This window comes from Chlorocebus sabaeus, chromosome 9, assembly GCF_047675955.1.
Source record: "Chlorocebus sabaeus isolate Y175 chromosome 9, mChlSab1.0.hap1, whole genome shotgun sequence".
In the NCBI taxonomy this organism is placed as follows: Eukaryota; Metazoa; Chordata; class Mammalia; order Primates; family Cercopithecidae; genus Chlorocebus; species Chlorocebus sabaeus.
In genome coordinates this window covers 78,887,236-78,904,689 of record NC_132912.1, presented here as the reverse complement: position 1 = coordinate 78,904,689, position 17,454 = coordinate 78,887,236, and the positions used below count along the sequence as shown (strand labels likewise).

Here is a 17,454-nt window from a genome sequence, read left to right as displayed (position 1 = left end):
ACTTTAAGTTTGTTGGAATGAATTGAGAGGTAATAGGTTACATCTTCATTGAATATATTTCAAGTTTAGCAATATGGCTTTTGTTGAATGATATTTTCTGAAGTTGTTTAAAGCACTAGACGGGAAATTGAACTAGATAATCTATGAGTATGTGACCATCAAACCTAGATTTTTCTAGGATTTTTTAGGACTTCCAATTTAAGCTATTTTGTCCTATTCTTCCGACGAGTATACTTCCAAATGTTATTCTCATTAGTAAAGTCCAGAATTTATGATCAGCCAGTCTTACTCTGGGTAGCAATTACTAATAGAATGACAAAGTGAATTCCTTTCTATGGGTTGGAAATCATGTAGGATTGCTTACAGTTGGAGTGGATAAATGCAGTTGTTTATAACTAAAAGGTCACTTACCATAAATATGTAGCTGGCTCTATCTTGGTGAATGCAGACTTACATGTCAATGTAAGTCAACCCAGACTCTAGGGTGATATATTTTTATTGTTTTTTTTTTTAAAAAAAAAGATTTTGATCACAGTTCTATAATACTGGGCCACATACTAATGTTTTCATAGTGTTCAAGTTGGCTTATGAGGCCACTCTTTAGGCTTGGTGAGTGTTTGACAGATGGCTGAGAATATGCAAGCAGATATGCATTGTGCAGGAAAGCATGCAAGTGAAGAGTCAATTAAGAAAGAATAAACATGCTTAGAAAGAGGCCACCTGATTGGTATTCTGATGGCAGAATTGAGAAACTTTCTATGCAAATTATGCAGCTGCATCGGCACCATTGACATTATAGGAGTGAAGAGGGAAAAAAAAAACAACAAAGTTCTCTGTGGCAAAATAGCTCTGTGCTCGATCAAGGAAATAATATAAGGGGAGATGTGGTAGAGGGAAGTTGCTTTTTCTTCTGTTGGCCTGAACCACTAATGACCACAGCACAAGTGGCAAGTTTGACTGATGAATATGGAGTTTCATAGCTCCCAGAGCACTGATTTTGAACTAAGAAGAATTTAGATGAGAGATGCAACCTACTTTCCCTTATTTCAAGATTTGCATGCCTGGTACATACAGTATCATATAAATGTACCAAAGCTTGTGAGGAGGCACGCGCGCACACGCACACACACACACACGTACACATGTCATACTCTAAACAGCGGGAGCACCAAAGAGATAGATCATCCATTATTCTAGGAATTTTTTTCTGCTCCTATTCGATACACAGTAACTTAAAGAATGAGGGACTTTCATATAAAAAAGATAAAGTATTTTAGATTGGAAAAAAAGACATAATATAAGCTCACAAATGAACCCAGTTATTTTGCTTCACTTAAAGAGCGGAAATCTGACTTGAATGATATTTTCCTCAGTGATAAGCAAAATACATTAAATAAATACAACGTACTAATATTCATGATCTGGAGCAATTCATGTTTCTTCTATGAAGACTTTTCTGACTTCTGTAGACCATGCTAAATCCTCCCTCCTGTAGACCACCATTGATTTGAACTAAGGCACTGTGCTTTTTGGTATCAATTTATATGTAATCTGACTTTAGCCAGGCGGCCTTCAAGCCTGCCTCTGCTCTCTCTCGCGCTCTCTCTCGCTCTCTCTCTCTCTCACTCATACACTCTCTCTCTCTCTTTCTCTCTCTCTCACATATGCACTCACATAAACTCCTCTTGCTGCCCCCTACACACAACTGATTCCTAGGAGCTTGAGGGAAATGGTGACTCCTTACTATATATCTTTAGCTTTCTTTAAAAGCTCAGCCCAAAGATGATACATAGGGCATCACACAGAGACCTGGATACTCTCCTAAGTTTTCTGTTAGTTTTAAAAATATGTGCAAAGGCCAGGCACAGTGGCTCACGCCTGTAATCCCAACACTTTGGGAGGCCGAGGTGGGCAGATGGAACACTTGAGGCCAGTAGTTCGAGACCAGCCTGGCCAATGTGGTGAAACCCCCATCTCTACTAAAAATACAAAAAAAAATTAGCTGGGCATGGTGGCAGGCACCTGTAATTCCACCTACTCAGGAGGCTGAGTCAGGAGAATCGCTTGAACCTGGGAGGTGGAGGTTGCAGTGAGCCGAGATCGTGCCACTGCATTCTAGCCTGTGTGACAGGGTGAAACCCTGTCTAAATATATATATATTTATATTATATTATATAAATATATTCTATTATATAAATATATAATATAATATATTATATAAATACATATATTATATTATATAAATATATATATTATATTATATAAATATATATACACACACACATACACACACACACACACACACATAAAAATATATGCCCAAATTCTTCCAAATGTTCTAGAACTTAATTTCTTTCCCCTTGAAAGTGGGTTTGGCTTAGTGCCTTTCTTCTAGTGAATAGAATATGGCAGAAATGGCAGAATACCACTTCTAAGATGAGGCTATAAAAAACCTGTGGCTTCTATCTTGGTTCCTCTCTTGATCTCTCTCTTGCACTGGTGATGCCTGTTGCTACACTATAAGGACACTCGGCAGCATCTGGAGAGGCCCACAAGGCGAGAGCCTGAGGCCCACCTACAGATGCCTGAGTGAGCTTGGAAGTAGATCCTCCTCTAGTTGATCCCTAAGATGAATGCAGGCCTGATTGACAGCTTGACTGAAACATCATGAAAGACCCTGAGCAAGTACCACATAGCTAGACTGCGCTCAGACCCCTGACCCACAGAATTGTGTGTTTCTAAATATTTGCTGTTTTAAGCGCCCAGGCTTGGGGTAATTTGTTACATAGCAATAGGTAACAATACAGTTCCCATTCATAACAGCAGCTGAAATCTCTCTTTTGCCCCATATTTCAATCAGCCCCAAAATGCTTACTTTTCTCTTTTTTTTTTTCATTTTCTCCTCCCCTGTGTCTGGCTACTCCTTGCACAACCCACTCTAGCCTCCTGTTATTGCTCTTCAATTTCAGAAAAGTCCCCTTGGATTTCTGGTTAAAAAAAAAAAAAACAGTTCTCCTCCATGAATGGCTTGTCTCCCAAACCATTGTACATAATAGGTGCTTAATAAATATCTGTTCATAGTATAAGGAAACTTCAAATTCTTTTGACTTGCACAAACAAAATTTATTCATTTGAAAAATATTTTCTTAACAATTGAGACTGAAGTTATGGAGAGAGGTGCTTCAGTGTTTGAAGCTAAGCCTTTTGTGAGCAAGACTCAATACTGATAACTTTAAAACCTTATCTGGTACCTGAGCCAGACAGACATTGGACTCTATGTACTCTGTGGCTTCTTCACCTTCTAGAACAGGAAGAAGCATACATTTTAATTTCACATGATCAAAGCTGCTGTACAGATAAAGCCCAGCAAGTACTTTCCTCTCAGGAACAATTCTGGGTTCAAGATCATTTTCTTCTAAATGCATTTTACAGGTCAGTGTCTGTGGCCACCTGATTATCAAGGTATTTATCGAACAAATGCAGTATGCCTACCAGCATTCTAAGTACTCTGGAGACTTTCTGTCAGTCAGTTCCTGTACAAATATTACTTTTACTGCTATCGTGTGACACTGGCTAGAAAAACAAACACAGTTTCAAAATGCTAAGAGTCTAGCAAGAGAAACAGACATTAATTTAGTAAACCCACAGGCATGTAATTACAAACCAAGTACTGTAAAGGAAAAATAGAGGTTACTCTAAAGAGATATATTAGAGGGCTTCTTATAATCAGTGGATCAAGGAAGGCTCCTCAGAGTTTATTATCTTTGTGAAGAGGTCTGGGCATAACCTGTTAACCAGGCAAATGTGTAGGGCAAAGGGAAGTGGAGTTAGTTGAGCATTTACTGTATTCTAGGCACTAAGCGCTTTAAATATCACACACACATAATCTTCACAACAACCATAGAGGGTGAACACCTCTTCAACCATATTTTAAAAACATGAAATCTATGACTAATCTCCATAAACCTAACTGCTGTCCCAAGTTTCCTCTGCAAAGACTTTGAGTTAATCCTTAAAAGTATCAAAGACAACCTTGAATGAAAAAGACTGTTTAGATCATTTTTCAGTTAAGCAGCATGTGATATTGATTACCTACAGAAGTTTCAACAGTTAAAACCCAAACAAAATAGAACTTAGTTTAAATTACTGCCTTCCAAACATGCACTCTAAAAGAATAAAGGATGATATAAATAATAGTGTAATGAAGTTATTTTCAATTATTCTTTTACAACCCTCTCCATTTCTTTATACTTTCTACCCAAGAACCCCATGATGCTCTTTTTATATAATAAATACTGCTAACCAAATATATATGCTTCAGTTTATGTGCAGTTTATGAAAACCAACACTGTACCGTGTATTAAATTACAGTCAAAATTGAGAAAAGAGAAGGGAACGCAGTTCATTATTCTTCGTTAAATAATGAATGTTTTTGAAATAATATGATCATTAAATGCAAATGAGCATAACTGATATAAATGTAAATTTTTCAAAACTTGAAATGTTCCTTAAGATAAACTCTTTGGCTGAATTCTGAATATTTAATTGTTCCGCTTTCACAAAATGAATGCAGTCACCTATTCAACATAATTAGTTATCTAGGGAAAAACAATTATAATTGAACATAGCTGCTTCCCAAATGCATTTTAAATAACATAAACAGTCCCATGTTAAATATTTGGCCTACTGCTTGGACATCTTGTATTTGCCTCTCCAGACCCCTTTTTCTACCCTACTACGTGCCTCAGAATGCTAATGTTATGGAAACCATGCAGAGGCTCCTTTGCTTCCTGGGCTTCTACCTGTGCCAGCAGGGTGCCTGGGTGGGAGAAAGCGCGAGGCTGAGGTGGTTTCATTCCCAGCTCCCTCCGCATTGAATCACTACATGTTGGGTGCATCCTTCACAGGTTATAGTTTCTGTCCTGTCTATGCAGCTCTTCTCCCTGCGTTCTGGAAACTGTTCCTTCCTCTTTCCCAATCACCCGAGGGATAACAAAGATAGGGTGCTGTGCCATCCCCGTTACTTTCCCTCAAACCAGCCTGCACCTTTGTATGAAGTCCTTTTATTAAACCCTCCTCAATGACCCATTTTCAGTGCACTATTTTCTCTTAGAACTCTAACTCTATAGTAATTGATACCAGGAATGGCCTCAGGAAACTGATCCTCAAATGAGATTCTGAATTGGGTTGTTCACATATGTGTGTGGTGTCCAGAAAGCTTACTGGGCAAAAGTAGGTGTAGGGAGAAATTGGGATGCAACACTGAGGAACATGACTGAGCATTGACTCTAAGGATATCCAACAGAAGATAATCAAATAGCAAGTTGAGCAGGCGAATGTGTTGATGTGGGTGCACTCAGGATTTGTTACTTGAGAATGTGATTCCAGCACCCAGGAGTGACATTAAGAGTCTGCTAGGCTGCTAGGCTTGCCATACAGTCAATTAGGTTGTTGTGGCAGAACTTCCCTGGCAGGATGCAAAGAAAAAGGATTTTGATAGTGCACGGAGATGAAATAATGTACTATTCGTTTAGCCATTTTCTACTTATCATCCCTGTGAATGTCCAGAGGATGCACTCCTCTTATCCAGGCATTCGGGAATCCCTTGTTGGGGAGCTTTCCATCATCACTGACCACCCCAGTAGTGGCTATTCTCAGTAGGCTGACTTCTAATCAGAGGCGTGAGATGCTTTGAACTATGTTTGGGATGAAGAGCTTGCTAAAGTGAACAGTCCACACACACCATTCTAATGACAAGCTTATAGGTTTTTAATCACTAAATGAATCTTCAGTATTAGTGAGAAAAATGTGTAGTAATGGAACTTTTTTAAAAGAAATCTCCTGAAAATATGCACTGCTCACTAATGCTTGCATGAATGTACTCTGTATAATTGACACAAAAAAGTGTGGAGAGTTATTTCAAGTTTTGCACAAGGTAAAAACAGAAGCTGATACATGAGCTTAGTTGAAAGGTAAGCATCCCCCCGCAAGTACTTGGATTACCATTAACTATTTTCTTAATCTCTATGAAGCTCGATTCTTCATCTACAAAATAAGGGAACTAATATCTGTCTCCCACTGTTGTGGGGAAAAACGAGACAGGGCCTGACATAGGACAGCATCTCAACTAACAGGGCAAAGTAAGTTTGCCTTGGGCATTCCTCTCTCATTGGCATTTGCAATCTATTACTACATCCTATACTGGAGCCTTGAGGTCAGGCTCCACAACTGCTTATTTCACAGAAGCATACCAGATCCTAACTAGTGAGGGTGACTGAATGAATTCATGAATGTGTTATTGTGAGGATGCAATGCAAGTGGTTACTTTAAGGTGTACCTTTCTTTCCTTCCCTCTATTGGTGTTTACATTTCACCTCTTCATTTGTTGCCTTTATAGTCAGGGACAATTTATTTAACTACAGGTTTGCGGTAGGTTTCGCCTCATTAAAATTGAGATGACATCTCTCTCTTGTCCATTTGGGCTGCTATAACAAAAATGTAAACTGGATGGCTCATAAGCAACAAGAATTTATTTCTTACAGTTCTAGAGACTGGTAAATCCAAGATAAGGCACCAGCAGATTTCTAGTGTCTAGAGAAGACTTGCTCTCTGCTTTATAAGGAGTGCCTTCTTACTGTGTCCTCACTTGGTGGAAGGGATGAACAAACTCCCTTTGGCCTCTTTCATAAAGGCATTAATACTTTATGAGGGTGGAGACATCGTGACCTAATTGCTTCCCAAAAGCCACCCCTCTTAACACCATATATTGGGGACTAAGTTTCAACATATCAATGTTGGGGAGATGGTAACATTCAGACCATAGCAACCTATTACCCTCGTAGCAATGCTGTGAAATAAATTAGATAACAGTCTAAATACCTACAAAATAGGGAGTACTCCATACATTTTATTTTCCTTTCTTTTGTCCAATTTGTATTTCAAGGACTCAACACATTACAGACACTGAAATAAATGTTGTCCATTATGGACCACGCATAAACTTCTAATTTGGAAAGTTTATACTCTGTTCATTTCTTAAAAAAAAAAAACTCCCAAATATCAGATTACTGCCCATGGGATTGCAAAATATTTTTATGCCTTTTACGGTTAAAATGCTCTAAGAATTTGGAAGAAGTCCTACTTCTGAAAGTTATTTCAATAAATCCAAAATGAATAGATGTGGAAAATATTTAACATTCAACGGTTAATTTTGAGTAAGAGACATGTAGTTGATTTTATCCCTTTTATTTCTACAAACCATAAGAAGAAACAGTTTGGACAGGTTCCTCCAAAGAGTCTCCCCAAATCCTTTTTAATGGGATACATCAACTCAAGTGTCACCCAAAGATTATTCCTAACAAATGTACATATTGTTTGACTTTGCTTGGAATAAACAAAAAGCTTAAAATTAGATTATTGCTTAGAAACAGAGCCATTAAATTAAAATAAGGCCAGACATTTGGAACTAAGTCAGTTTAAGAGAGTCACCTTTCATTAAATTATGGCTACCATGTTTGGATTGTTTTATTAGCTTTATGCCACAACCATAAAAACTCAGTTAAAATTTCACAGTAAGTGCCTAGTCCCTTCACTCAAATTCACAAAATCAGTGCCTCTAAACAAATTCGTTTTTCATACTAAAAGAAATGCCAATAACCACTAAATCACTAAAACTAAAAGGCAAAAAAGTGGAAAATTTTTTTAACATCATTTAAATCACTATTGGCCTGACTTACTTTTCCCCTTAAAAAAAAAAATGTATATATGTAGACAACAACTGAATGCTGTTTCCCCTCATTTCTCTCATTTTTCGTAGGGTTCCAGCACTCTATCACTATTTGAAATGTAACTAATTTAAACTTATTTAGCAAAAGAAGCTTTATTTATAGCCTTATTTGTGCTGAGCAGCTTTTCAAAAAACACATTTTTCAGATTAATGGAAATATTTGTGGTAACATTAGCTCTACCTGCCATTCCAAAACTATAAAATGAATTAAGAGGGGGAACAACTTGAATTAAAGCGTGAGTGACTTCATAAAAATAAACACTTTACATAATTTGTAAATGTAAATGTTTGTTACCTCAAAATGTAGGCAGAATGATTTACAAACATAATGCATTTATTTGCCAAAAATAAGAAGAAATTTGCCTAATTACTGATTAAAATTATTTTAAATGATTTTTCCAGTGAGTTTGTTGTGTGTATATCACTGATGGAAACTTTTTATTCTGTGCCACAGATTCTCATTTCCACATACAGTTTTGTGACTGGAGACTTGACATGCTGAATTAATGGGGTGTGTGTGTGTGTGTGTGTGTGTGTGTGTGTGTGGGGAGAAACATAAATATAGAGATAATGACAGAGACATCATTGTAATAGCTTCTTTAGGGAGCTCTTAGAGTTAACTGGAGAAACCCTAACTTTCGTTGAACACAGTTTGAATTCTAAAGTAGTTGTGATGCTATTTATATTCTCCGAATATACTGTAAACACAAAATATTCCACTTTTTAAAAGAGTGGAAATATATTAACAATAAAGCATAAAATTTACAAATAATTTTATCTTTCAAATATGAAAAATGCTTCATCCAAAAACTAATGATGCTGGTCCACCTGGTTTCAGCTCTGATGGACTACCTTGCAAGAAATCATGCTCTAATCAAGAACACATAGAAAAGTGGATACTTTTTAAAAAGTAAGTTTGAAGGCATTGGAGATTTTCCAAGGTAGTCAGGATTTAAGAGGCCACAATCCTAGAGAGAAGTGAAGATTTTTGAAGTGAACCCAATATTTGTGTTGCTCTTCCTCTAGGGGAATTTGTTGAGTTTTAGGAAGTACAAGGCAAAAAGTTGAGAAGCAAGCGGAGGACAGTCCTTAAGAAGCAGAGAAGCCAATAGAACTTTTGACAGTTTTCTAAGACTAGAAAACAAAACTCTGAATATGAGCATGCCAAGGTGGCCAGGATCAAGAGGACAAGATTACAGGAAGAAGAGGGGGTACACAGAAGTGAACCTGATACACTGTGACAGCTTTTCACTCCAGGCATTTGCTGATTCTTAAGCCATGGTGGGAAAATGACCCAAATGTATACTATAAACCCCAAAACAATCACCAAAAACAAACAAAAACTTATAGCTAAAAAGCAAGCAGAAGGGATAAAATGAAACACAAAAATACTCAATACAAAAGAAGGCAAAAAAAGAGAACAAAGGAGTTATGGGACAAATAGAAACAAATAGTGAAGATGGTAGATTTAAACCAAACTAAATCAGTTATCACACTAAAAAGAAATGTATGCCTAACCATATAAATTATCACATTAAATATAACACCCCTTGTGAAAAGAAAAAAGCAAAGATGATCAGATTGCCAACTATATGACCCACTATATAATTCCTACAAGAATAAGGACATAAACAGTTTACAAGTGGGGAAATTATGGAAAATATGTATACCATGTTAACAGCAATCATAAAAAGCAGAAGTGGTTTCATAAGTATCAGACTCAATAGATGTCAGAGCAAAGAATATGACCAGTGAGAAAGAAGGTCACTTCCTAATGAAAAAGACATCAAATCATCAAGAGGACATAACAATCCTAAATGTTTATATACTTAACAGAGATTGAAAATATATGAAGCAAAAGTCAATAGACCTGCAAGGAAAATAGACACATTTACTCTTATAATGGTAAATGTCAACACCCTCTTTTAATGATTGATAAAGACAAAGTTAGTAAAAATATAGACAACTTGAACAAGACTATCAAATAATTTGACATCATTGACATTTATATAAGGAAAACAACAGAAAACACATTCATTTTAAGTGGACAAAAAATATTTACAAGTTAGTTCATATTCTAGACTATAAAACAAGTCTAAATTAATTTCAAAAGATTCAAATCGTACAAAGTATGCTTTCTGATCAAAATTGAGTTTCAGAAGTCAGTAACAGAAAATCCCAAATATGTACAGACTAAATACACAGTTCTCCATAACCCATGGATAAAAGAAGAAATAAAAAAGGAATTTAAAAAGCATTTTAATTCCATTTAAATTAAAGAATTTAATTTAATTTTAAATTCCATTAAAAAAAGGAATTTAAAAAGAATTTTAAAAGGAATTAAAAAAGGAATTAAAATTTTGAATGGGTTGAAAATGAAAACACAAAATATCAAAGCTAAAACAGCATTTTGAGGGAAATTTATAGCACTAAACAGTCTTAAATCTTTAACCTCAACTTGCACCTTAAGAAGCTAACAAAGAAGAGAAGTTTAAACACAAATTAAGCTGAAGAAAAGAAGTAATGAATAACAGAAAAAAAATAAAAAACAAAATAAAAATAGAGCTTTTTATTTTAAAATCAACTAAATTAATAAATCTTTATCAAGACCAAGCAGGAAAAGGGAGAGAAGACAAAATTACCAAAATCAGGATTGAGAGTGGTGACATTATTAAAATTTCTACAAATATAAAAAGAATAATAAGGTATTATTATTGTCAAAAACTGTGAAGAGTCAGATTTTGCCTATTTTACAGGTTAGCCTGTCTCTGTCTTGTGGATACTGGCAGAAGATTCAAGACTCCTTAGTCAGAGGGAGTTAGAGAAATAAAACTCAATATTCTCAAATTGAGCTGAAAGAAAGGATAAGAAAGTAAATAAAAAGAGCAGAAATTAAAGAAAAAGAAAATATATACAATCAGGAAAATAAAGCTATGAGGTGATTCTTTAGAAAGGCTAATGAAATTAATAATCCTCTAGTAAGACTTTAAAAATAAAAAAAGAAAGATGAAAATACAATGTCAGTAATAAATTGAGGCATCTCTAAAGATCACATAAAATAAAGATAAGATAATATGAATAACATTGTGTCTAAATTTTCATACTACATAAAAATGATAAAATTTGAAAACTTCTCTATCAAATAAATGGAATTAAATTATAATATCTAAAAATGCTACCTTTTTATTTTTTAATTTTTTATTATACATTAAGTTCTAGGGTACATGTGCACAATGTACAGGTTTGATACATAGATAGACACATGCCATGTTGGTTTGCTGCACCCATCAACTTATCATTTACATTAGGTGTTTCTCCTAATGCTCTCTCTCCCCCAGCCTCCTATGCCCTGACAGGTCTAGGTGTGTGATGTTCCCTGCACTGTCCAAGTGGTCTCATTGTTCAGTTCCCACCTATAAGTGAGAACATGCAGTGTTTGGTTTTCTGCCCTTGTGACAGTTTGCTGAGAATGATGGTTTCCAGCTTCATCCTTGTCCCTGCAAAGGACATGAACTCATCATTTTTATGGCTGCATAGTATTCCATGGTTTATATATGCCACATTTTCTTAATTCAGTCTATCATTGATGGACATTTGGGTTGGTTCCAAGTCTTTGCTATTGTGAATAGTGCTGCAATAAACATACGCATGTGTGTGTCTTTACAGTAGCATGATTTACAATCCTTTGGTTATATACCCAGTAATGGGATTGCTGGGTCAAATGGTACTTCTGGTTCTAGATCCTTGAGGGATCACCACACTGTCTTCCACAATGATTGAACTAATTTACACTCCCACCAACAGTGTAAAAGCATTCCTATTTCTCCACACCCTCTCCAGCATCTGTTGTTTCCTGACTTTTTAATGATCTCCATTCTAACTGCCATGAGATGGTATCTCACTGTGGTTTTGATTTGCATTTCTCTAGTGACCAGTGATGATGAGCTTCTTTTCGTATGTTTCTTTGCTGCATAACTATCTTTTGAGAAGTGTCTGTTCATGTCCTTCACCCACTTTTTGATGGGGTTGTTTTTTTTCTTGTAAATTTGTTTGAGTTCTTTGCAGATTCTGGATATTAGCCCTTTGTGAGATGGGTAGATTGCAAAAATTTTCTCCCATTCGGTAGGTTGCCTGTTCACTCTGATGGTAGTTTCGTTTGCCTTGCAGAAGCACTTTAGTTAATTAGATCCCATTTGACTATTTTGGCTTTTGTTGCCATTGCTTTTGGTGTTTTAGTCATGAAGTCCTTGCCTATTCCTATGTCCTGAATGGTATTGTCTAGGTTTTTTTCTAGGATTTTTATGGTTTTATATCTAACATTTAAGTCTTTAATCCATCTTGAATTAATTTTTGTATAAGGTGTAAGGAAGGGATTTAGTTTCAGCTTTCTACATATGGCTAGCCAGTTTTCCCAGCACCATTTATTAAATAGGGAATCCTTTCCCCATTTCTTGCTTTTGTCAGGTTTGTCAAAGATCAGATTGTTGTAGATGTGTGGTGTTATTTATGAGAACTCTGTTCTGTTCCATTGGTCTATATATCTGTTTTGGTACCACGACCATGCTCTTTTGGTTACTGTAGCCTTGTAGTATAGTTTGAAGTCAGGTAGCATGATGTCTCCAGCTTTATTCTTTTTGCTTAGGATTGCCTTGGCAATGCGGACTCTTCTTTGGTTCTATATGAACTTTAAAGTAGTTTTTTCCAATTCTGTGGAGAAAGTAATTGGTAGCTTGATGGGGGTGGCATTGAATCTATAAATTGCCTTGGGCAGTATGGCCGTTTTCACGATATTGATTCTTCCTATCCATGAGCATGGAATGTTCTTCCATTTGTTTGTGTTCTCTTTTATTTTGTCAAGCAGTGTTTAGTAGTTCTCCTGGAAGAAGTCCTTCACATCCCTTGTAAGTTGGATTTCTAGGTATTTTATTCTCTTTGTAGCAATTGTGAATGGGCGTTCACTCATTATTTGGCTCTCTGTCTGTTATTCGTCCATAAGAATGTTTGTCATTGATTTTTGCACATTGATTTTGTATCCTGAGACTTTGCTGAAGTTGCTTATCAGCTTAGGTAGATTTTGGGCTGAGATGATGGGGTTTTCTAAATATACAATCATGTCATCTGCAAATGGGGACAATTTGACTTCCTCTTTTCCTAATTGAATACCCTTTATTTCTTTCTTTTGCCTGATAGCCCTGGCCAGAACTTCCAACACTACGTTGAATAGGAGTGGTGAGAGAGGGCATCCTTGTCTTGTGCTGGTTTTCAAAGGGAATGCTTCCAGTTTTGCCCATTCAGTATGATATTGGCTGTGGGTTTGTCATAAATAGCTCTTATTATTTTGAGATACATTCCATCAATACCTAGTTTATTGAGAGTTTTTAGCGTGAAGGGCTGTTGAATTTTGTTGAATGCCTTTTCTGCATCTATTGAGATAATCATGTGGTTTTTGTCATTGGTTCTGTTTATGTGATGGATTATGTTTATTGATTTGTGTATGCTGAACTAGGCTTGCATCCCCGGGATGAAGCCAACCTGATCATGGTGGATAAGCTGTTTGATGTGCTGCTGGATTTGGTTTGCCAGTATTTTATTGAGGATTTTTGCATCAATATTCATCAGGGATATTGGTCTAATATTCTCTTTTTTGTTGTTGTGTCTCTGCCAGGCTTTGGTATCAGGATGTTGCTGGCCTCCTAAAATGAATTAGGGAGGATTCCCTCCTTTTCTATTGATTGGAATAGTTTCAGGAGGAATAGTACTAGCTCCTCTTTGTACCTCTGGAAGAATTCGGCTGTGAATCTGTCTTGTCCTGGACTTTTTTTGGTTGGTAGGCTATTAATTATTGCCTCAATTTCAGAACCTGCTATTGGTCTATTCAGGGATTCAACTTCTTCCTGGTTTAGTCTTGGGATGGTGTATGTGTCCAGGAATTTATCCATTTCTTGTAGCTTTTCTAGTTTATTTGCATAGAGGTGTTTATAGTATTTTCTGATGGTAGTTTGTATTTCTGTAGGATTGGTGGTGATATCCCCATTATCATTTTTTATTGCGCCTATTTGATTCTTCTCTCTTTTCTTCTTTATTAGTCTTGCTAGGGGTCTATCAATTTTGTTGATCTTTTCATAAAACAGCTCCTGGATTCATTGATTTTTTTGAAGGGTTTTTTTTGTGTGTGTGTCTCTATCTCTTTTAGTTCTGCACTGATCTTAGTTATTTCTTGCCTTCTGCTAGATTTTGAATTTGTTTGTCCTTGCTTCTCTAGTTCTTTTCATTGTGATGTTAGGGTATTGATTTTAGATCTTTCCTGCTTTCTCTTGTGGGCATTTAGTGCTGTAAATTTCCCTCTACACACTGCTTTAAATGTGTCCTAGAGATTCTAGTACATTGTATCTTTGTTCTCATTGGTTTCAAAGAACATCTTTATTTCTGCCTTCATTTCGTTACTTACCCAGTAGTCATTCAGGAGTGGGTTGTTCAGTTTCCATGTAGTTGTGCACTTTTGAGTGAGTTTCTTAATCCTAAATTCTAATTTGATTGCACTGTGGTCTGAGAGACAGTTTGTTGTGATTTCTGTTCTTTTACATTTGCTGAGGAGTGCTTTACTTCCAATTATGTGGTCAATTTTAGAATAAATGTGATGTGGTGCTGAGAAGAATGTATACTCTGTTGATTTGGGGTGGAGAGTTCTGTAGATATCTATTAGGTCTGCTTGGTGCAGAGCTGAGTTCAAGTCCTGGATATCCTTGTTAACCTTCTGTCTCATTGATTTGTCTAATGTTGACAATGGGGTGTTAAAGTCTCTCATTATTATTGTGTGGGAGTCTAAGTCTCTTTGTAGGTGTCTAAGGACTTGCTTTATGAATCTGGGTGCTCCTGTATTGGGTGCATATATATTTAGGATAGTTAGCTCTTCTTGTTGAATTGATCCCTTTACCATTATGTAATGGTCTTCTTTGTCTCTTTTAATCTTTGTTGGTTTACAATCTGTTTTATCAGAGATTAGGCTTGCAACCCTCCTTTTTTTTTTTTTTTTTTTTTTTTTTTTTTTTTTTTTGCTTCCCATTTGCTTGGTAGATCTTCCTCCATCCCTTTACTTTTAGCCTATATGCATCTTTGCACGTGAGATGGGTCTCCTGAATACAGCACACTGATGGGTTTTGACTCTTTATCCAATTTGCCAGTCTGGGTCTTTTAATTGGGGCATTTAGCCCATTTACATTTAAGGTTAATATTGTTATGTGTGAATTTGATCCTGTCATTGTGATGTTAGCTGGTTATTTTGCCCATTAATTGATGCAATGTCTTCATAGCATTGATGGTCTTTACAATTTGGCATGTTTTTGCAGTGGCTGGTACTGGTTGTTTCTTTCCATGTTTAGTGCTTCCTTCAGGAGCTCTTGTAAGGCAGGCCTGGTGGTGACAAAATCTCTTAGCATTTGCTTGTCTGTAAAGGATTTTATTTCTCCTTCACTTATGAAACTTAGTTTGGCTGGATATGAAATTCTGGGTTGAAAATTTTTTTCTTTAAGAATGTTGAATATTGGCCCCCACCCTCTTCTGGCTTGTAGGGTTTCTGCCAAGAGATCCGCTGTTAGTCTGATGGACTTCCCTTTGTGGGTAACTCGACCTTTCTCTCTGGCTTCCCTTAACATTTTTTCCTTCATTTCAACCTTGGCAAATCTCACAATTATGTGTCTTGGGGTTGCTCTTCTCGAGGAATATCTTTGTGCTGTTCTCTGTGTTTCCTGAATTTGAATGTTGGCCTCCCTTGCTAGTTTAGGGAAGTTCTCTTAGATAATATCCTGAAGAGTGTTTTCTAACTTGGTTTCTTGGGGTTGCTCTTCTTGAGGAGTATCTTTGTGGAATTAAAATAAATGGAATTAAATTATAATATTTAAAAATATTTTCCACAAGCAAACTTCCCAGTCTAAATTGCTTCATATTTAAGATGATATAAAATTATATTAAGTTTTCCTATAAATTTTTAATATTTAATATTTTTTCTATATTTCCTATAATGCCATAACATGACAGGGACATTCATTGTAAGAAAGGAAAATTACTGACATATCTTCCTTATGAATACACAAATTACATTTTAGTATATCCTAAAAGTGAGAGTTGCAACAGGGAGGAAGCAGAAGCTGCCAGTCCTCTTGGAAGTCAGGCCCAGAACTGGCACAGTGTCCCTTCAGTCTTGTTGCATTGGTTGAAGCAGTCACAGAGTCAGCTAGGGCACAAGGGGAGCAGAAATAAACCCCATCTTTCAATGGGGGGAGTGACAGGGAATTAGCAGGCACCCACAATTCATCACATCTTCCCACCTCTCTCAAATTTATGCTTGTCCAAAACCAGCTCTATCACCAAAGTTCATTTCAAATCCTCTCTCGTATGAATTATTAACCCCTAAACTGAAAATAGCTCTTCCATTTTCCCCTGTGAACTCTCATTTTTATCTCTACCTTTCTTGGGGCACTTTTAACTTCCAATCTTGAATTATTTATATGAGTCTTATCTCCTCTACATTTTAAATAACATTTATTTCTAGTTACTGAAATAAGAAACTCATATTGTAGAAAATTGTCAAGGTTCATTTCTGAATAATACCTCTCTCAATCTGCTTTGCAAATATGAGATGCTTGATAAACATTTAATAAGTGAAGATTGTAATAAAATCCAAACTTTCTAATAGGTCAATACTAGGTATGTCTGAGATTGTTTGGCTTGTAACTTTCTTCTGTATACTAATCATATATTTTTAAATACAGATAGGTAAAGTGAAGCTGAATAATAGTTGTGTGTATTTTACCCGACTTACGTTGGGGAGAATAAAAGCAAAAGAAAATAGTGTAATAGCGAACACTTACTGAATTCTTAACTATGTGTCAGGCACGTTTCTAAAGACTTCATCCTCCTAACATCCTGCAAGGTTTCGAAGAAAAGGAAAAAATTACCAAGGAATGCAAAACAAAGGAAAAAAAAGATGCAGAAAAAAAGTATCCTATAGATCTGAAGAGCTCCAAAACATCTGAAATTCTGACATAAGTTGGCTACATGGTGAGGGAAGCTGGCTTCTAAGAACCCACACAGGAAAGAACTTTGGAATAAAGGGCACTTTTCCTATGACTTAATCTATTCTTTCCATATTTAATGGAGTACTATTTTATGAATTCTTATTTTTGAAAATAAATACATCAATTTTCTGGCAATTGGAACTTTGAGGTCTTCAAATTACCTTCACTTTTAATATAATGTTAACATCTTTAACTGCCAGGAAAAGAAAAGCCTAATAATGACTTAGTTTTTAAAACTGGTGCAGTACCTGGAGATCTGCAACTACAATGAGACAAAATTAAACAAATTTCTGATACTTTTATTTAACAACCAAAAAGTATTGCCTGTTCAGTACTATGCTTTATAATAGTGGAAAAACAGAAAAGGAGTATAATATGGTACCTGACATCAGAGAATTATGCAATCTATTTGAAAAGATAGAATTAAATATTTAGGAAATTAACAGGAAAGCTTTAGTTTAAAAAACAAGATAGAGGTCAGGAAAGGGAGGAATCACTTTGGAATATAACAGCAAAATAAACTTTTGTTGGAAGCATTGGGAATTGAGGTGGGCTTTCAGAGAAGGGCAGAATTTAGATAGGTTAGCAAAGAAT

The 17,454-nt window shown here is 36.0% G+C and overlaps 1 protein-coding gene across 3 annotated transcripts in view; it reads left to right on the top strand.

The window, feature by feature from the left end:
* CABCOCO1 (ciliary associated calcium binding coiled-coil 1) overlaps nucleotides 1–17,454 on the top strand; it is a 104,644-nt gene that overhangs the window by 39,118 nt on the left and 48,072 nt on the right. Inside the window, exon 6 of one of the 3 annotated variants that reach the window (XM_038009186.2) lies at nucleotides 16,676–16,998. The exons of the other annotated variants lie outside the window; for them this stretch is intronic. Coding sequence (XP_037865114.1) covers nucleotides 16,676–16,687 — 12 coding nt within the window. The 3' untranslated portion in view covers nucleotides 16,688–16,998. Of the gene's footprint in view, nucleotides 1–16,675; nucleotides 16,999–17,454 lie in introns of those variants that run through there. 3 annotated transcript variants of the gene reach the window in all.